This window comes from Mastacembelus armatus, chromosome 22, assembly GCF_900324485.2.
Source record: "Mastacembelus armatus chromosome 22, fMasArm1.2, whole genome shotgun sequence".
NCBI lineage: Eukaryota > Metazoa > Chordata > Actinopteri > Synbranchiformes > Mastacembelidae > Mastacembelus > Mastacembelus armatus.
The window spans coordinates 504814-525372 of record NC_046654.1 but is presented as its reverse complement, the minus strand read 5'-3'; the positions used below and the strand labels follow the sequence as shown (position 1 = coordinate 525372).

At 44.0% G+C, this 20559-nt stretch overlaps 1 protein-coding gene across 1 annotated transcript in view; it reads left to right on the top strand.

Moving 5' to 3' along the window:
• The window catches only part of npas3 (neuronal PAS domain protein 3), a 223096-nt gene that overhangs the window by 179589 nt on the left and 22948 nt on the right, over positions 1-20559 (top strand). The window contains 1 exon segment of the mRNA XM_026306705.1: positions 7972-8152. Coding sequence (XP_026162490.1) covers positions 7972-8152 — 181 coding nt within the window.

Genomic DNA, 20559 nt, shown 5'->3' with positions numbered 1-20559 from the left:
ATATCTGAGACCTGTTTGCTTTCCACTGCTCCTGTTTCCTGCCTCCTTCAAATTAAAAGCCTTAACACTGTTCAGAGGGCAAAAACCCCTTCCTTCTGTGAAAGGCTTTTATTGTGACACATTTGTAGGTGTTTAATTTTCATAACCAGCGGTTTCACGTTGAGATACACGTTTAGATTTCCTTTTCTAACTTCTCCAGTTGTATATTTGATCACACTGCAGTAAAACTCTTGTTTGTGTCGGTGTTTTTGTTGTTGCTTTGCTACACAGTGCTTCCTCCATCTGCTTCACATTAAAAGCCTTTGGGCGTTTCAGGAGACAGAGGCCGTTTACGTCTTTAATGGCCACTGGAGACATTTATTACTGAGTTTCATTAACAGCATTTAGAAAAAGAAACAGTAAAAAGAATCGGTCAAAGTAAACAGATCTATAATGGTGATAATAGTACGACATGTTTAATCAATAATGGTTGAATTATGATTAATCAGCTCGTAATATTAAAGTATGGTGAAATATCATAGTGTTTTTTTAATTACTTATAATTGATTCTACTTTGATTTTCTTCCAGCTTGCAGACACTTTTTATTACAACATTTTACCAGATCATTTGAATAATCGTGGCTCATCTTTGCAGAACTTGAATTCAGAGAAATAATAGATTTGGTCCCGGAGCTGTCAGACCAAAACAGAAACAAAAGCTTGATGTGTCTAAACCAACACACACACACGTTGATAATCCACAATGTCCAGGATGTCTAAGTTGAATACAAACTGAGAGCAGGTCCCAGCGGGGGCTGTTGACAGGACTGTTTATTCTCAGCTTTATTAGTGGATGATAAAACAACAAAGATGATCTTTATTTTCCTCTTCTCAGCAGACGCACTTGAAAGCAGCACAGTCCCTCAGTGTGAGCAGGGTCCTTCAGCTGAGAAATGTTCAGAGTGGAGCTGCAGTATTAAAATGGCTGCTTACTGCCGGCTGTAAACGCTGCTGGAGAAATGAATGGAGGATATTTATAATAAATATACTTTTATTATGGCTGCAGGCTCGTATATTAGTGTTTAATGGAGAGAGGATCCTCTCGCCCGACCCCACCCCCCTCGCTTTTCTCTTCCCTATCTCTCTTTTCTTTTTTTATGCTCACACTGATGTTGCTAAATTTATATTTTGCCCTGTTTTCATCAGTTGCCATCAAATAGTTTTTGTCTTAGTTTTCATTGATAAATTTAACCCTGTGTGGGGAACATGCTGAGAACGTTGTTCTCTACGTCCCTGTGATAAACGTTTCCTGTGCTCAGCTTGATAAAAATGCGTTCCAGGTGCCGTCACCTTTCCGATACTGTTGAGTGTCATTTTTTAGAGGAGCACAGCCCTTCGGTGTGTGTCGCCCACATGCATAAAGCAGAGTGGCATCTAGATTTGCACACACAGTATAACCTCAGGGCTATTTATCTGTGTGTGGCTGAGCCTTTTTGCCCCAAGGACCTTTCTGCCTGATGGATGAGATGAAGCCTCGAGCGTCTGCACACACACTCCACCTGACGCTCTGCACGAGTCATTAGCACAGCAAACAAACGAAATCTCCTCAATAAAAGGAATAAGCAGCGGTGGCTGTATTAGCATGAGAAACATGATAAAAGTGCTCCTCCATTGTGTCCTTATCACAGTCCCATAATGCACTGGGTGGCAGGGATTGGCCCTGGCGTTTGGACGGTCGACACCGGGCTTATCAGCGTCTGGGGCCCTCGATCTCGACGTTCAAAGACCGCCATTGTTGTGAGATTTGGGGAGAACAGAGGAGAGATTTTCAGGTCTTTAGAGCTGCTCAGTGGATTTAGTGAGCAGGCAACAGATGCTGAAAATATTCGGGCTGAGAGAGAGAGAGAGAGAGAGAGAGAGGACAGGACAGACGTCTGATGAGACGGATAAAAACTGAACTGACGACACAAACAAATCGTCTAAGTCTGAAAGTGTAGTGTGTCCGTGCATGTGTTTGTTTTTCATCACACTCGTTCACTTTAAGATCAGTGTTAAAGTTAAAGCTGCACTGTGTCATGTCGTGTTGTGTTGTCTGCATAATGCATAGCTGAGATTTAGGAGCTGTGACTTTAAATTACCCATAACCCCCTCCACTACACAGACACACTTACAGCATCACCCCAGCACCTGTGAAGGTTTGGACACACAGATTCTGGTGTTTCCTACAGTGGAAATTAACACTGAAGACGTCAAAACTATGAAATTAGAGAGTCAATGTGTCTTGAACAGCAGAGGAAACTAACGTGAGCCGGTTTTATCAGAGTGTCGATGGTGAAATTAACAACATGCACATAAATAAATAAAATATGTTTTGGTCTGATTTTCAACAGAAAACTCTTTATCCTTCCTCTGTGACTCCTCTCACTGTTCATCTCTGCTCACCTCTCTCTCCCGCTCTCTCGTCAAGATGATGTGATTGCTTTCACTGTTTTGTTTTGCCTAATAAATCACCATCTATCAGAGGGCGGCTGACACACACACACACACACACACTCACTCACACACACTCACACACTCACTCACACTGTGGAAAACAGTTCATAATGGACCGTTCATTTGTCATCCTCTGAGCTGTTGACAAGGAAAGTGTCTTGGATATAGGCACAGTGTGTGTGTGTGTGTCTGTGTGTGTCTGTGTGTGTCTGTGTGTGTCTGTGTGTGTGTGTGTGTGTGTGTGTGTGTGTGTTCATACTACTCTACTTATTCGTCACCATTCATCTGACTGATAACACACCGGTGCTGTCATCTAACACACACACACACACACACACACATCACACCTGCGGCTCCTGTGCGCGGTCGCAGACGCCGTGTGCACGTCATACACATCTAATGTGTTTCGTCCACTAACACAGAAACACGAACACAAACAGAGACTGAAGTCACCAAAGCTGTTTTCCCTGGTACTTTTATTTTTCTTCACCTTAAACAACAATAACTCGATTAATCATCAGGTATAACAACGTTCATAGGAGCTGAACAGAGATTTCCTGTAGTTTCAAATCAGATTTTAAAAAAAGAGAAACCTGCAGGTCAAATGTTAAAGGTTAGATTAACAGTTGGACCAAGTCTGACCTAAAAACAATTTTAATTCTGAAAAAAATAAACTGGTCAGTGCTGCAGTTTCAGATTTATTTAGTTACAACTTTGTCATTTAGTCTCAGTTAACTTTGTGCTTATTATTTGAAGTATTTAATGCAGTACTTTCCTTTAATTTCACTGATGCTTATATATAATAAATTTCCATAGTATATTTTTAAGGTTATTTATCTGTAGTTTCCATAAGTTCTCATCCGTCTTGATCCTGCTGCGATCAATATATTTGTGCTGAGACAGTGAGAAAAAGCAGCGATGGGACTGTTTGAAAGTCCAGTCCTGACCCCATAAGTACTTTCACAGTCCACCTGGTGAGTTAATCCAGGATGTTACACTGGATTTTATTTATATGGGGACGTTTGATTAGAGGCCCTGTGATGGACTGGGGACCTGTCCAGGGTGGACCCCTGCCTTTCACCCAGAGAGAGCTGGGATAGGCTCCAGCAGATCCCTGGGACCCTGGTTAGGACTAAGGGGGTCTAGATGATGGATGGATGATTAAAGCTTAATCATGTTTTTTTCTAAATCTACAACCATCACATGAAGAAAATCCGAAGCAGCTAAATGTTTTCATCGCTCCTCGTTTCAAGTTTCTCTGCCGAGTGTTTTGACACCGTAGCTCAGGTCTGTGGTTCCTTCTCGCTCGTCTGTGCTAACAGAGGCCGGCGCCCCATGAATCATTAACATCAGAGTAATTATGCACTATCAAACTTGGAATATTACCCCACTTAGCTCATGTTTAATGCTGTAATTAATTCTGAACCCTGCGAGCCAACATCAATTTATTTGATTAGTACTTTGCAAAGTCACACAAAGGTTTTTTACTGTTTTCACTGAGGTGTGTGTGTGTGAGAGCATCTTACTGTGTAGATTTATATTCATCATAGTGAGGACACGTTGACTGGTCCTCACATGTTCAGAGACCTGCCGGAGGGTTCAGGCCTGCTCGAGGGTCCAGGTCACAGTCCAGAGTATGAGTTATGGGAATTCAGCACTTCAGCTTTCATGTCTTTTCTCTGTTTGGGCTGAAATTTCACTTAACTTGGAATTTGTGGCCAGTGAAATGTGATTATGACTCAGTTAAACTTTTCTTATACTTCACCAAGTCGCAACTTTGATAGTAAAATGTTTCCACCAGTGCTGACACTGAAAACTCATGTGGGCCTATTTTTGTGTTTTTACACAGAAAACTGATCAGGAAACAACAGAATTGGATCAATAAGCAGGATCAATAATGTCATCGGTGTCTATAAAATCTTATTAATCGGCTCGACAGGTTAGAGAAGCTGACCTGTGGCCAGTTCTTTGTGTTTGCAGGATGAATGACAAAACAGACGTCCCCCTTTTGTTATTTTCTAATATGGAAAAGAAAATAGAAGCGGGGTAGCACGGTGGGATTAGTGGTTAGCACTGTTGCCTCACAACAAGAAGGTTCCTGGTTTGAAACCCATCAGGGGCCTTTCTGTGTGGAGTTTGCATGTTCTCCCTGTGCTTGTGTGGGTTTTCTCCAGGTCCTCTGGTTTCCTCCCACAGTCCAAAAACATGTATGTCAGGTTGATTGGTGACTCTAAATTGCCCATAGGAGTGAGTGTGAGTGTGTGAGGTTGTTGGTCTCTATGTGGCCCTGTGATGGACTGGGGACCTGTCCAGGGTGGACCCCTGCCTTTCACCCAGAGAGAGCTGGGATAGGCTCCAGCAGGTCCCTGGGACCCTGGTTAAGGAATAAGGGGGTCTAGATGATGGATGAAACTTCAGCTGAAATTCCAAATTCGACTTCCTGTTTTCATTCTTGGCTGCAGCACCTGCAGCTGTGCATTGTGCTGTGAGCAGCAGGAGGAGAATCACCTGTTCAGGTGTTTTATGAAACATCCAGTCTGTTGTTTTAGAAGTCACTGGGCTTAAAGCAGATTTTACTGAAGCTTCTCTGGTTCATAGCTTTTTGGAACAACCCCCACTGTCTGGTATTAGTTAGTAAGAGAGAAGTGGCTCCTCCATTTTAAAGTGCACCCGTAGTCACGTTATGTTATGGGAAGAGTTGTAATAGTGGTGGTTTTTCTGTCGACAGTCCTGTTTTAAATAAAGGTTGCACCCAGCTGAACAGCAGCAGTGATGGAACTGCAGCTCTGCAGTAATTACAGCTGACAGCAGCCTCGTCCATTTCACACACACACACACACACACACACACACACACACACACACACTCGTCCTAAAATATGGAGAAGACGCTGATAAGAGGAAGGACAGATATCCTCACACACACTCTCTGCTTGTTGGACGTGGTTATCATCGTCACTCTCATTGTGTTTTGTCACTTGATGTCCTTGTCTCAGAGGGCGAGTGAAGCGATAACGCCGCCGTCTCTGTCGTGTTTTAATAAGTTTTATCTCAAGACTCTGAACAGACAAACAACATCAAAACCCAGAGTGAGGCTGACGGCAGCGTGGAGGTTTCCTCGCGGACGCCGTCGGTGCTGCGGCGCCTCGCTCGGCCCGTTCGGCCGCAGCCCCGCCCCGTTAATGTCCCAAAATCGACTTACAGAGGTGCAACATAAATAATGTTATAGCTCCAAAGTTGATGACCCAGATCCTCAGCAGACACAAAGTTGAAAACATATTTGTCTTTCCAACATCTTTTGATCATTTGCCAGCAGCTGGCTTAGATCTGAAGGCTGGAACCTGACTGCCTGCTGTCCCATAAACACAAAAGACTCTGGGGAGAGAAAGAAACAGTATAATGGTATTAAATCACTTGGCCAACCTCTTTGTGAAGGGCTGGAAGGATAATGTATAGTGGTTGAGTTTGCCAAGGTTTCGGGCTGATTAAAAAACTGGGGTTGCCATACATCTTCAGCGTGTGTTTTGGTGAAAAAACAGACCCTGGCACAAACCCTGTTAAATCACAGTCACTTTATTTGCCAAGGAAACATATTGCACTTTGCCATGAAGGAGCTGATGCAGAAACATACTGACAGATGTTGGTCTGTGTGCAGGGTTTTCTGCTTTTACCGCAGTGAAGGATGAAGATTTGGGTTAATTTATTTTTGTTATTGGGAGAAACCGCAGGAAAAATGTTAGTTGTACCTAGAAAAATATCAGTTTTAGACATAACTGATCATCGGATTGTTCTGTTTTTAGCTTCGAGCCACTTAGATTTCTCATACACTCAAAACTGTTTGGATTAAATTTTAATTGCTTTAATAGCTTCAGTTTCACTGACACTGATTTGATTGAATTTTTAATCAAGCTGCTTCCATTTCAAATGACATTTAACTCAGTGTTTATAAAGCAACCAGCATGTCAGCTTGATTTCTCTACAGTACTTCAACAACTACTTTTACTGCAAATACTTAAATATACTTGTACCGATGCTTCCAGCTCAGACAGGAAGTTGTGTCAAGTGAAGCTAAACTGAAACAGCGTCTGAACTGACACGTCCGTCTGCAGCAACACGCTGCTTCTCTGCATCTTCACTCTTTTAAAGTCTTGTTGCAGTGACTCTCTGACTCCTGCGTTTGTTCCTGTGTAATTAGCTCCAACACTGACATTATGTAAAATAGTTCTGCCAAGTTTTAATTGATTAAAAGTCTGCATGTTATTGCGAGGAAGAACAATGTAGATCCAATTAGCACGGTAACGTGTAAACATGAACACTAACTCTCACTGGTGCAGGGTTTGTGTGTTTGTGTGTGATTCACTCTCATTTCTTAATCATCACTTTCTGCTCCAGATGAGATTTTATGAGGGGACTAAATTGCCTTAAAGGGATTTCTTATTAAAGGGATTACACCCATGTAATCCCATTTGTCCCAGTGGACCCCCAAAAACCTGCACACACACTAACACACACACACTCGTGCATAACTAGATTAGCATGTGGAAATAAATGTGCACAGTGTTTTAGATGCACCACAAAGAAAATGCACAAACAAAACAGCCGACCGTCACATGATGCTTTGTGTGTATTTGTAACCTTGACATGAGTGTGTTTCCACATGGTGTGTGTGTGTGCGTGTGTGTGTGTGTAGCTGTGGTTTTGGCGACGCTCCCTCGTCTCATCCCCAATTAACGAAGACAAATCCGCCTCTATCGCCGCTAATGAGAGTCTTTAAGGTGAAGGGACTCTGTATTTATTTAATAAGAAGAAGAAGCTTATTTTTCCATTTCCATGAGAAAGTAAAGCCGCTGCTGATTCTCCACAGTATCTGGGGGACGGATTAGAGGAGGAGGAAGAGCTGGAAAGAAAGGATGAGGAGTTAGAGGAGGAGAAGTTGGATGAGGAGGTGGAGAAGTGGGAAAATGTATAGGGGACGAGGGAGATGAAAAGATAGAGAGGGAAGAGATGAAGACGGGGATTTGCTGACATCTGTGGGTGGAGATGTACGGGGGGAGGAAGGGATGATAGATCTGATGGTCGAGTAGAAATGGGGAAAGAAACGGCAGAAGAAAAGAATCAAAGGGAATAAATATGATTAAAAATGAGGAGGAGGCTGATGAGGATGATGGGTAATTTTTTCAGGTTGGTTGGTTTGCAGAAATTTTCACTTCTTTTTTTTTTTCCAGCCTAATTTCCAAAAGCAAAGACATTTATCAGGAAATACAAAGTCACATGTTAAACATTTCTGTTGACACAAACTGAGGTGTTGGTTCATTATTGACAGAACCATTTCCAACATTTACTGAGAAACCCTCTCTAACGTCACCTTGCTTTACCTGCATGGGACCCAGAACAACAGAGAGAATCGTTGGGAAACAAGATGATGTGGAGGAAAAAGGTAAAAGCTGAAGGACAAGAGGACGAGAGGAAGTTTAACTCTCATCTCTGTGGTTTTCTGCAGGTGGAGCTGACCGGCAGCAGCGTGTTCGATTACATCCACCCCGGCGACCACGTGGAGATGGCAGAGCAGCTCGGCATGAAGCTTCCTCCGGGCCGAGGGATGTCTCTGTCCCAGGGAGCCGTCAACGAAGACGGGGCGTCCTCGGCTTCATCGTCGTCGCATTCTGAGACACCCGAACCAGGTAGGAAACGCCGGGACGTGCAGATTTGTCCCACAGGGCGGTGAGACTGGAGGACGAGGAATAATGGATAGAAAGGCAGCAGGTCATTATTAGAAATCAAAACATAAAAGTTTCCGTTCTGACAGAAACAGTGAAGATAAACGATGTGATGTCGAAGCTCTTAGATGAGGTGAAATATAGATAAGAGGCGAAGCAGGAAGTGCTAATTGAAGTGAAAGGCGACCAGTCAAAGTGTAACCACTGAAAACACTGACACAAGTTTTTGAAAGCAGATGGACATTGGAGCTGCCAGCTGCTAGTTAGCTTAGCTTAGCACTTAGCTTAGCATAAAGACTGAAAGGTTTATGCTTGGAAGCTGGTTGGCAGATTTATTTATGCTTCATGCTAAGCTACGCTAACAGGCTGCTGACTGTGTGATGCACTGACATAAGAGTTTATCACATTCTTTTAAATAAATCCACGTCAGTTTAGATGTTTCTGGTCCCGTCACGTCTCGCTCACCACCCGCCTTGATGCTGTACTCCAGTATCCCAGCATTCCCTGCTTCAAGTCTGAACATAATTAGTGTGCCACATTGAAAAGTCATCACAGCCGTAAACTGCGAAAGGACACATTGCTCATTGGGATTCTTTGCATCGCCTCCTCCATCCCTCCATCCTCTCCCACACCGCATGTTAAAGACTTTTTACCTTCCAAATGCTTTTCATTGTGCTTCTCTCTCTCTCTCATGCTGATGATAATTTAAGTATTAGGGGAAAATCCATTTATAAATTAAACAAAATGACTTGATATCCATCGAGTCCCTTAGTTCATCAGCCTGTTCAAACAAGGAGGGGAAGATTGGCTTCGCGGCGGCCGGGGTCTTCGGAGACGGCGCTGTAATTAGATCTGCCGCGGATTTATTCTTGGCTGATTGGTGCTGGTGATGTGTGTGTGAGGGAGGGGGCTTCAAATTAATTGGAGTTTCACATTTGAGGTTTTTGTTCTTTTTTTTTTTTTTCTTTGACTTTCTGCAAACCTTTAACCGAGTGTCTCCATGCACCAGTCCAGAGATGGAAAGAGATGGAGGATGAGAGGACATCTTTGTGGTCGTCAGTGTCAATTTGCCTGCAGAGAGAGAAGAAAAGAAGATCTGAACCATGAATGGGTGTTTCCCAGTGTTAATTTGCCATAAAGATAAAAGGATAGGATGTGGCGTCAGTGATTCCCAAAGTTAATTTGACCAGAGAAAGAAGAAGAGCAGAGAAGGAGGGGCTGAGGACAAAGGTGTTTGTTCTCCCCTGTTAATGTGCCTAGAAAGACAGAGATGGAGAGAAAGAAAGAAAAAGAGAGGCAGGGGATGTAGGGACGTGTTTGAATGTTCATGAGTATTTAGCAATGTTAATTTGTCCAAAGAAAAGTGCAGAGAAGGGATGGAGAGGTTTCAGACCGACGCGTACGAATGTGAAGGAGTGATCCCCAATGATAATGTGAGCGGAGAGAGCGAAGACAGAGGATTAGGATTCATGTATGTGTTCTTTAATGTTAATTTGTCTGGAGAAAGAGGAGGAATAAAAGGAGAGGGAACGAGGAGGGGCCGGCACGGCTCGTATGAATTTGTATGAGCGTTTCCCAGGAGGAGGTGGGGCTTACATCAGGTAACAGGCCTGCTCGTTTCCTGCACAGACGCTCGGTGTGTTTACCTGCTCTGTGGTAACTCAGGTCGTCAGAGGACGTGTTTACATGCAGGGCAGTAAGCCATGTGTGTCCGGTGTGTCCGGCTGAGCTTTTCCATTTGTTTACATCTTCTCCTCCTTGAGGCACATGCTTTGCCTTAGTCCTCCTTCAGCGTCGATCCTCCGTTCATCACCTGCCTCTTCCTCCACCGGGGAGTCTGGATCGATCTGTTCCGACTTTCTCTCACTGCGAAGTTTCACAGCAGCCTCATGCTTTTCCATATGCTAATGCTTTATAGTGGGTGTTTCTCTACCTGTCGAGTTCTTCTGCAGGATGAGTAAAGAGACACGTCGTCATTCACTGGATTGGACTCTATCAGCTCTGACCAAAAGCAAATGTCACTTTGACAAAGAAGGTCTGCAGCAAACACAGTTTTTACTGAACTATTTGTCCGACAGCCCCAAGGAAAGATTGGTCAAATCTCATTTCTGTGTTAAAGTTTGAAAACGTGAAGTGTTGTTACTGAATGTAAATGTAATACATTACATATTGATAGGTAAAGTAATTAGTCCCTTTACAACGTTACTGTCTCTGGATTATCAGGCGTTGCACTGCAGCACGACCAACTTGTGAAATTTAATTTGAGGTGTTAATGTGGTTTGATTCTGGAATAACGCTCCTAAGCTGGTACATGCTGATGCACTGTGGGTAACTGCTAATAGCAGCTTGGAGCTCGAGTACGACCAACAGACTCTTTGGACCACAGCCCCGTCCAGAAGCCTGAATGAGCCGCTTTGCTAGTTTGACTTGCTGAACCATAGTTTGACTGCTAAGGGAAGTGATTTTCAGCTGAACCTACACACTAGAACATTTTATACTCAGTCTTGACCCTCCAGTGATTGTGGGGGCGAGGTCTGATAGATTATTTGTCTGAACAATCCTCAGCCTCAGGTGTGTGGTGTAAATACGATTATTTTACTGCTCCTCATTGAGTCGGAGCCTCGATCGTTTGGTATTTATGAGTCCTGATCCCTGATCCCTGATCGGGACTCTCGTTGGCTGCTCTGACAGAAGACCCAGAACAGCCAACGAGAGCGAGAAGCCCAGGAAACATCACCGATGGGATGTTGTGCACAAACATGGCAGCACCAAATAGAGAAAGAAGACAAGCTTGTTGAATTATGGCAACAACACGTGTCTTTTTAACGTTTCATGAAAAACATACCAGAATAAGGCCGACAAGGAAAAGGGGTCACACGGTTTCATCATGTGAGTTTCTGTGAAATCTCTACTACAAACGGCATAATGTTAAAAACCAGTTAGTTGTCTCTGTGGTCTCTCTGAATCGGTGACGATTTGAAAACCGTCCAACCGTTAACCTCCTAAACCCACCTGTCCTGTCTGATAAGCCCTGCCCAGCAGACGCTCTGCAAACAAGAAGAAACTTCGTTCCCACGTGAACTTCAGCAGCCTGGATCTGAATTACTGCTTACGAAGTAATACAAGAGACAGATGACTCCATCGTTTTAATTACAGTCACGCTCATAAAGTATTGAAATTGGAGTAAAAATATGTGATGACCTTGGAGGAGAGAGATCTCCCTTTGAGCCCGCCGCTCCTTTCAGCACCCTCTTGCATTTAAAGAGAGTCATCTTTAAAAGCACATGATGCAATTTGACTAATATCAGTCAGACTGAGGCTGAGAGGATTCGCTGTGCGAAGGGCGAGTGGTGGAAAATGATTGTTCATGAGTGTAATTCAGAGTCTGGCTGAGAGGAGGGAGACTCTTCTTCTCACTTCAGCGTCTTCGTTACGTATCATCAGTCCAGGGTCATGAGAACATTTGTCATATCTGCCGCCTGTTGACTTTGACCTTTGCCCCCTCACTGGAGGTGACTTGTAGTGCGGCTGATGGAGGAAGTGACATCAATTTGACTGTTTAACCGATACTTAGACGCTGAGACGTCCTCAACCACTGTGATCTTTGGTTTTCGATGCTGATTTTGTGCCGTTATAGTCGACAAAAGCTGATGCATTTATGGACAAATGTCATGATATTTAAAAAGATCAAATCAAATCTTTTCTGCTTTCACAGAAACAAAGTGCACGACCGCAGCTTTGTGTTCATTGTTCCTGCACAAAATGGATGTGATCCCTTTTTAGCATCAGATTTTCAGTGTCAATATCAGTTTCCCAGTTTCAGATCATCAATAATCTGATACGTCACGTCAACATTTCAAAACTCGATCATGTAAATGATGCATTTCTTAGGAATTTATTCATTATGGTAAAGTGTGGTAGAAATGTCAAAACTCTTATTTTGGCGATGCTCATTTGCACTCCAGTATTTCTTCGTTTGTCTTGAAGATTTGATTTCCCAACAGCCCGTCTCATCAATGCGGTGAGTCCTGGAGTGACGGAGGCTCTTTAAATGCATCACCAGTAGAATCTGATCCTCTTTTGCTTTTAAAAGTCAAAAATCTCTGATGTCAAAGTGATTTTTGAACACGGCAGAAAGACGAGAATTCAAAAACCATCTTCTTCAAAACAGCATGACCAAACAGTGATGACACCTCTGACAGAACAATAACTACATGGAGATCAGGAGTTTTTATGTCCCTCATTTGAATCTCACCTTAGAATCCAAACTCACAACATCTGCAATGACTGCAGTGTTTCCTGCCTGCAACTCGTCTCAACTTCACCTCAACACACTTGGCTTGCAGGACAGAGCAGTACCTGCAGTGGTTTGCCTTTGAACAACCTGCCGGCTGTCTGCACTTAATTTCATTTGTTCCATCGCACAGAAAATCTTGTAGTTAATTGAGTATTTATTTCAATTTTCTCCCATCAGAGGGCAGAATTAGTTAGAAAAACACCCAAATCTCAAAGTCCTTCTGGAAGTAGCAGTAATTCTGCCCTCAAGGAAAACACCATAAGTTCTCCATTATTAGCTCCTTGCGGTCTAATTGTCCACGGTGTCGCCTTATTTCAACATCATAAGTCTTTGATTATTGTTGCTAATTACACTATTAGCACAATGGAGGGGAATAATTCGTCATAATCGCTCACATTTATCATAATTACCCAAGTTTACAGTCACCTACATTTAATGTCATTTACAGCGGCCATCGGCGGCGACTGCTGCCCAAGGACAAACTGGCCGAGTGTGTGTGTGTGTGTGTGTGTGTGAGTGTTTGCTGGTGGAGCGTGTTCATATTTGCATTTGAAATGTCACTTGGACTCCAGGACAGGAGACAAAGGTCAAATCTGGCGGGATGTGCACACCAGCCTCTCGTCGTACACACTCCAGGGCTCCGTCACCTTCCAGGCAGCTACAGGTGCTGCTACAGGTGACAACATGTCTGTGTCGCCTGTGCACTGCTCAGTGTTTCCTGTCTCTGCCTTTCTCTCAGACCTGCTCGATGGTTTCCATACAGCAGATCCTCTAAACTGCACAGTGACTGGGAGAATTAGTCACAGTGGATTCAGTAAAAGTGCTCAAATTAATTAAATCAGTGTCATGAGTGTTTTTTTAAAGAAAAGCAATAAAACCACTTGAGGCAAACAAAGAACTTTTCAGAGGCAGAGGATTATTACTAAAGCAAAATTAGCCGTTTGGTTAAGTTTTATTAAAATGCCGCTCGCTCTCAGCCGCTCTAAATGGGATCTTTAGAGTACACAATAGCCAATCACAGGCTATTATTATTAGAGTTTTCTAATTAGACTTCTTAACGAGGACGGTGCTGTTTACAATGGGAGCCAGAGCTGTTCAGATAACAGCAGCAGAGGACAGGGCGGCTCCGGACGTCAAATAAAGCGCTCCTCTCTGCTATCTGTCACCACAGTGATAACACAGGAACTTCTCAAGGTCCAAGACTCAACTTTTAATTTGTAGAGACCTCAGAGGATGTGTGTGTGTGTGTGTGTGTGTGTGTGTGTGTGTGTGTGTGTGTGAGGGTGTGTGTGTGTGTGTGTGTGTGTGTGTGTGAGTGAGTGTGTGTGTGTTTGAAGAGAAGGATGACAGGATGAAGAGTGTGTGTGTGTTTGATCATGACAGGGCTGGAACAAAGAAGGAAGGATAAAGAAGAAGTGCAGAAGAAGGAAGGAGGGAAATGCAGAGAATAATTTGTTGTAGAGTAAAAGAAAAACCAAAGGAAAGACAGAAGGTGGACTGAGAAAGGAAACAAAAAACAAACGGTAACAGGAGGAATGAAGAATAAAGATGATATAATGTGAGAAATAAAGAAAAAGGATGGACGTATCAAGGAAGAAAGAGAAACGTGAAGGGAAATAAACTGAGCTTTCAAGCTAAGATGATAAAGAAATAAAAGAAACAGTTGTAGTTTCAGTTGAAAAGGAAGGAAAGGATGGAAGAAAGGAATGAAGGCAGCAAGGAAGAAATATAGGAAGCAAGGAAGGAAGGAATCAGTGGAGGAACACGCGTCCTTAAGACTAAAAGTTAAAGCTTCATTCAAGACTATTGGCATCAAAATATCCTTGAAGTAGGAAAAGTAGAAGTGTCTGTAAATCCCATAGTGACAGTCTGACAGGTCTGTGATGAGCTGCTGTAATGTTTGGACCTGATGGATCTGCTGCTCCGATTGATTGATAATCATTGATCTAATATTTCATTTCACCCTCCCTCCATAATTGGGTCGTGGTGGGAGACGTCCTTCTTCCCAGCGTCATTTTCCAGTTCCTGCTGGGCGACCCTGAGGACATAATGTCCCCAGTGTATTCCAGGTCTGCCCCAGGGCCTCCTGTGAAAACCAGCAGTGTTAGTCGCTCAGGAGGATCCTGAACAGTCTGGACCCACCTCAGCCGGCTCACTCCGACATGAAGCTCAGCGCCCTCTTCAGCACAAAGATCCGGTACAGCGTTGCCAGTCTCGCGCTCCATTCTCATTGCGAACAAACCACCAGGTATTTGTTTCGTTTCATTCTTTCCTGGATCAAATTCAAGTTCAGGCAAATAAAAGTTCACACACTGAGGTTTGACACTGTCCAGCTGCTGCAAATAATAATCGTGGTAACTTCTAGAAGCTGTTTGTCTTCAGTAGGAACCATGTGTTGGCATCAAGAAACATGTAGAACAACGTCAGGTCATCCTCTAAAACACTGACGTTCGAATCTTTACGTGCTTCATGTTTCCTCGTCTCAACTTTGGTGCTAACACCAATAAACCGCTTCCTCTTCTGACTAATAGAATCATGTTTTTCTACATTTTGCTGAATAAGACAGTTTTCAAGTGATGTCAAGAACTGTACAAGAACTTTGAACACAACACAGTGTAAGATTAGTGAAACTAGTGAAACATGTCCTCTGGTTGGACGCCCAGTCTGGGTCAGGAGCTGCACCTTGATGAGGACTGGCAGCAGACCTTCTTCAATCCCTCCTTTTTATGTAAAACAACATGTGTGCATCATTTCCATCTGATCAGAGACAATAGTCGTAGTTTGTGTTCATCAGAAGCCGCAGCAGCTCTTCACGGACGTGTTTATAAACCCAGTTAGCGGCTCGATGAATACGCCGTCGCGTCTATTCCTCCTCACGCCTTCCTCTGATTACGGATGCTAATCTGCTCAGTCCGTCCATCTGTCCCTCTATCCACCGCCGCCTGGATTCAATTACACCAAACACGCTGCTCGCTCTGTTATCCTCGCCCTCTCTGTTTCTTCTTCCTCTTTTCCCTCATCCTCTTCTCCTTCCTGTGTTTTTTCTATATCCCTTTCTTGTTTGGTCGTCTTTTATCTGGGGACGCCGCTGTCGTCTGGCCAAACACGAACAGAGGGGCGAGGAGAGAGAGAAGTGAGGAGAGATGAAATAAAGACAGAAGGAGCCTGAGACATAAAGGAGGAGCACCGATGGACTTTGGTGTCAGTCTTCAAGTTTTGAAATTTTATTCAACCATTGTTTTTAATACTTTTATTAAAATTTACTTGAATTAAATGCTGTCAAATGAGGATTGATCCCACGTTGACTGGTCCAGTCCGGCCAGTGTTTACACGATCAGACTAATCTCCACTGGTCTGTCGTTCCTTGAAGTTGAAGACCCACAGGAGACAGATTCACTCCAGAAAGGTGAAGGTCGAAACCGCAGAGGTGAAGGTGTATCCCACGTTTGAGTCACAGGTATGAGTCAAGGTGCGAAAACATCCTACGTTTCCCATAATGCAGCTTGACACAACAGCCACAGCTTTCAAATTCTCACCTCAAGTGTTTATTACTGGTTTTCTGGCCGATACTTGAAGATGCCCATGATGTCCAGAGACAGGAACATGGAGCCGTCCCTGCAGCCTCATGCTGGTTCAGTCCAAACAGTTGAAACCTGCAGATTTAACCTCAGGTTTTATTATTTACTGTTCCAATAATAATTAAACAGTAAATACAAAAACAGCTTTAAAATGTATTTTACTTTCACTATCTACAAAATATAGAGTTTCCACCTGAAGTTGGCGTTTAGTTCAGTGAGCGATGATGATTTGAAGTGGAAACTGAAGAACGAAGCAGCCAGAGAAACACCAATAAACAGAGGGAGTGAAAAAGAAGAAGGCAGAAAACTTTTTTTCTGGCTGTAAAATGACGTCTAGTCAGTAAAAACATCCACCCGTGGCTGCGGTTCAGCCTGTTCCTGCTGTAGTTTGGCCGTAGACGTGAGATGAGACGTCTGTGGAGCAGTGTTTGTCCTGTCACTGACACGTCTTCAGTGTAAATGTCACAGGATGAGCTGCTGGACGCTGCATTCAGGCGTCGGGCCTCTCTCTGGGAAATCTGATATTTGTGCTACTTGTGGGGTTTGTTTTTGTTGCTTTGATTTCTGAGACATCACACAGACGGAGCTGTGGGTTCACCTGCTCTGGGAGTGTGTGCGCACGTCGGTTTAAGAAGCGAAAGCTCCAGTGACGCTTTCTGACAACAAAACATTTCAGCTTGTGGTCTTTGTCAATCCCAGTGTAGAACCTGATCATTCAAACGTTTCTGCTTCGGTTTCTGAAGAGCACTGATGATATGTGACGTTTAAATTCTTTAAAGTGGTGCTTATTTAACAAACTGGTGTGGCTGTGAGACCGACACACTCTTTTCTAAGTTTTTGTTTCATTTTTAGATATTTCTGTGTCGCCCCTTGTGCCAGTCATTTTACTCCGTTTTGTCTTGCTTTTCTTTTCTTGTGACCATCATCACTTTTTCATTATTTGCTCTTTCCAACTTGTTTTTCCTCCTTCCCCTCTTTGTTTTACTGTCTCTGTCTCTTCCCCCCTTTTGTCTCCCTTTCATAGGTAGATGTGCTCCCTAAAGAGGAAGAGGAGAATAGAGACAGATTAGAAAAGCCTTAGAGTCCCGTCACGGGGAGATCACTGAGGAGGAGGAGGAGGAGGGGAGGAAGATGAGTGGGGAGGTGTCTCTGTGGAGGAGAGAAAGAAAGGCAAAGCTGGGATCAAGGCGTCTCCAGACTATTAGAGCGCTGTTTGATTTCAGCTCATTGTCCTGAGAAGACTGTCAAAATAAAAGTCTTTTTTATTACTGCAGCGAGGAGGAGGAGGAGGAAGAGGAGGAGGTGGGGTGGTTTTACCTGTCTTTACCTTTGGTTCCCAGGCTGTTGCATTGTGGGAAACGGCTTTGAGGAAATCTTCCTGTCTAAACCTGAAGTCTTTTATTTCTAAATTTAACTTAAATTGGATGTTTTATTTTGTCGACTGCACCTCCTGCTCCCGTTGCTCCTCCTCCTCCTGTCCTTCCTCTGTGTATCTGTCCTCATCTTCCTCCTGTTGTTTTCATTATTCCTTTGCCTCCTCCTCTTTCTCCTCCATCTTGCTGCTCCTACTCTTCCTCCTCCATTTGTCTTCATCCTTATCTGCACTTCTTCATTTTCTCCTCTGCACCCGCCCTCTTCTTCTTCCTCTTCTTCTTCCTCTTCTTCCTCCTCCTCTTCTTCCTCCTTCTCTTCCTCATATTGGTCCTGCTTCTCCCTCTTGTTTTTCTTCTTCTGCACCTCCAGCAGTCCTCTTCTTCTTCTTGCCTTCCTCCTTCCATCTTCCTCCTCCTCATTTTCATTTCTTTCATCTTTTTCTCTCCTCCCTTCATCTCACTGCACCTTCCTCTTCCTCAACTCATCTTCGTCCTCTTTTGTATACTCCTTTACCTTTGCCTCATCTTTACTCCTCCTGTTTCACGTCTTTTTCTTCACCTCTTCACCCTCCTCTCCTTATTCTCCTCTCCTTGTTGCATCCTCCTTTCTTTCCACTCCTCCTTCCCTCACTTCTTCTGCTTTCTCCTTATCGTTGCCTTTTTCTTTGTTTGTGCATCTCTTCTCATCTTTCTTCTTCTCCTCTTGTAAATGGTATTTCTCATCCCCCCACTTCCCCTCCCTACCTCTAACCTCCTCCTCCTTCAGTAAACCGAAGAATTATCACTTGGGTTTTTCATCCTGACATAATTTGTCAAATCCTTCCTGATCGGAAACACGTCCTATTCATAAGGAAAGTCCCCCCCCCCCCACTCAGCGCCTCCCTCCCTCCATGGTAGCAATTCAATTACAGCCGTGGAGGCGATAGTGAGCCGGAGAGGCAGGAATATGACAGGACAGTTACAGAGTGTTTACACAATTAAACTTTCAATGACAGACTGTGTGTGTGTGTGTGTGTGTGTGTGTGTGTGTGTGTGATGAATGCATCGCACAACTGCAGCTCTGTGTGTGTGTGTGTGTGTGTGTGTGTGTGTGTGCGTGCGCGCGCACAGTGTATTTCTGCCCTTATATATAGACTCTATATGTGTGTGTTTTTGTGTGCAAGCGTGCGATGGAGCTTCGGCACATTTATCATGATTGCCTCGCGCCCGCCACCTCTCTGATCTCCCTCGGCTCCTGCTGTTGCATTGTGGGTAAGAAGAGAAGGCAGGGGAAGTGATGGCAGCGAGCGAGGAAAGTGGAGAAATGGTGGAATAAAAAAAAACGAAAGGAGGGAGGAAAATGTGAGACATAAGTTAGTTGGTGTTTTAGCTAAACACTGGTTAAAGGAGCAGTTCAACATTTTGGAGATCACTGAGGCCGTGGATTTACTTATAATTCACTTATAATATGATCACTGAAATGGCTTCAAAATAAAGCTATTGAACATGTATGCGTTCCCACAAGAGCTAATGGTGTTCATGTGGCAGCTTTTAGAGTATTTGCAGGGTTTAGTTTGTCGAAACAATAGCTAAAGAACAGTATTTTTAGAAAAACACGACATCCTTTCCTCTGAAGATCAGCTGCTGGGTTGGTGGATTTGTTCTGCCGTTTGACAAACATCTGTGCATTCATTACAAAATCATTCTGTCCTTATACTGTGCCCAAATCAAACCACAGTGTGGAATTTACCCACAAGATGAAAACGTGATACAAACTTGGGGGCGTATACCTGGTTCTGTTATTTGTCCACTTAGGTGTAAACTGTGGGAAAATTTTGATTTTGATCAGCAGATTTCTAATAAAACGCTGTTTCAAACATTTAAAGACCATTATGAGCAGGGAGGGGATTAGTGGTCAGCACTGTTGCCTCACATCAAGAAGGTTCCTGGTTTGAAACCCATCAGGGGCCTTTCTGTGTGGAGTCTGCATGTTCTCCCTGTGCTTGTGTGGGTTTTCTCCAGGTCCTCTGGTTTCCTCCCACAGTCCAAAAACATGTATGTCAGGTTGATTGGTGACTCTAAATTGCCCATAGGAGTGAGTGTGAGTGTGTGAGGTTGTTTGTCTCTATGTGGCCCTGTGATGGACTGGGGACCTGTCCAGGGTGGACCCCTGCCTTTCACCCAGAGAGAGCTGGGATAGGCTCCAGCAGGTCCAGGTGACCCTGGTTAGGACTAAGAGGGTATAGATAATGGATGGATGGGCAAAGAGTTTGTATTATCCTCACTTCCGACTTTGGGTCGGCCTTCCAGATGGTGGACTGGAACAACTTCTTGGTCAACTGAGTAGCGATGTGGTCCCAGTTGCCTCTGAACCACTGTGGAGGAGTGTTCTTCCTCCGTAGAAGTATCGGTGTTTTAATTCTTCATCCTGAGGCTGCGTGTTAAAGCACTTTAATCCGTGACGTGGAGGTTGCGGTGACCTTGCGGTTGCTCGTGTTGTCTGGTCCCGCGGTAGCTGGTTATCAGTCAGATACACCGGGTCCAGGATCCAGGCAGACCACATTAGACCGTCAAACAATGATACCCCATCCCGCCGAGGCGTGGAAAAGAACCCTCGGCACTCTGGGTATTGTCCAAAGATCACAGGCGTAGGTGAGTTGTTCTTTTTAATTAATCATTTGTCCTTCAAACGGGGGAAAGTTTCCTGCCGTAGATAATTAGGTCCCAGAGTCGGGCGGCGCCACCTGCCGCCTTTGTGGCGCTAATCTTTGTCTTGTAGGAGCGTCGTCCCCGAAGACGCCGCCGCAACGAGCAGAATGAGAAAACACCTCTGAGTCCTCTTCCTCTTCTCCTTTTCATCTTCTTTTCTTTACCCTCCCTCTCCTCCTCCTCCTCCCCAGCTCCTCTTTGTCTCGTTCTTTCTGTTCCCCTCCTCCTCCTCCTCCTCTTTTTCTCATTTTTGTTATAATTCCCTTCGCTCCTCTTCCTCCTTTCACTTCACTTGCTGCAGAAATTGTTTTTCCTCTTTAGCTTTTTTCTCTGCTCATCTTTTCCCTCCTCCTCTTCCTCCTACTCCTCCTCCTATTCTGTTCATCTTTCTCTCAGCCTCCTCCTGTCTTCGTTTTTCTTCACTTCACTCTTTGT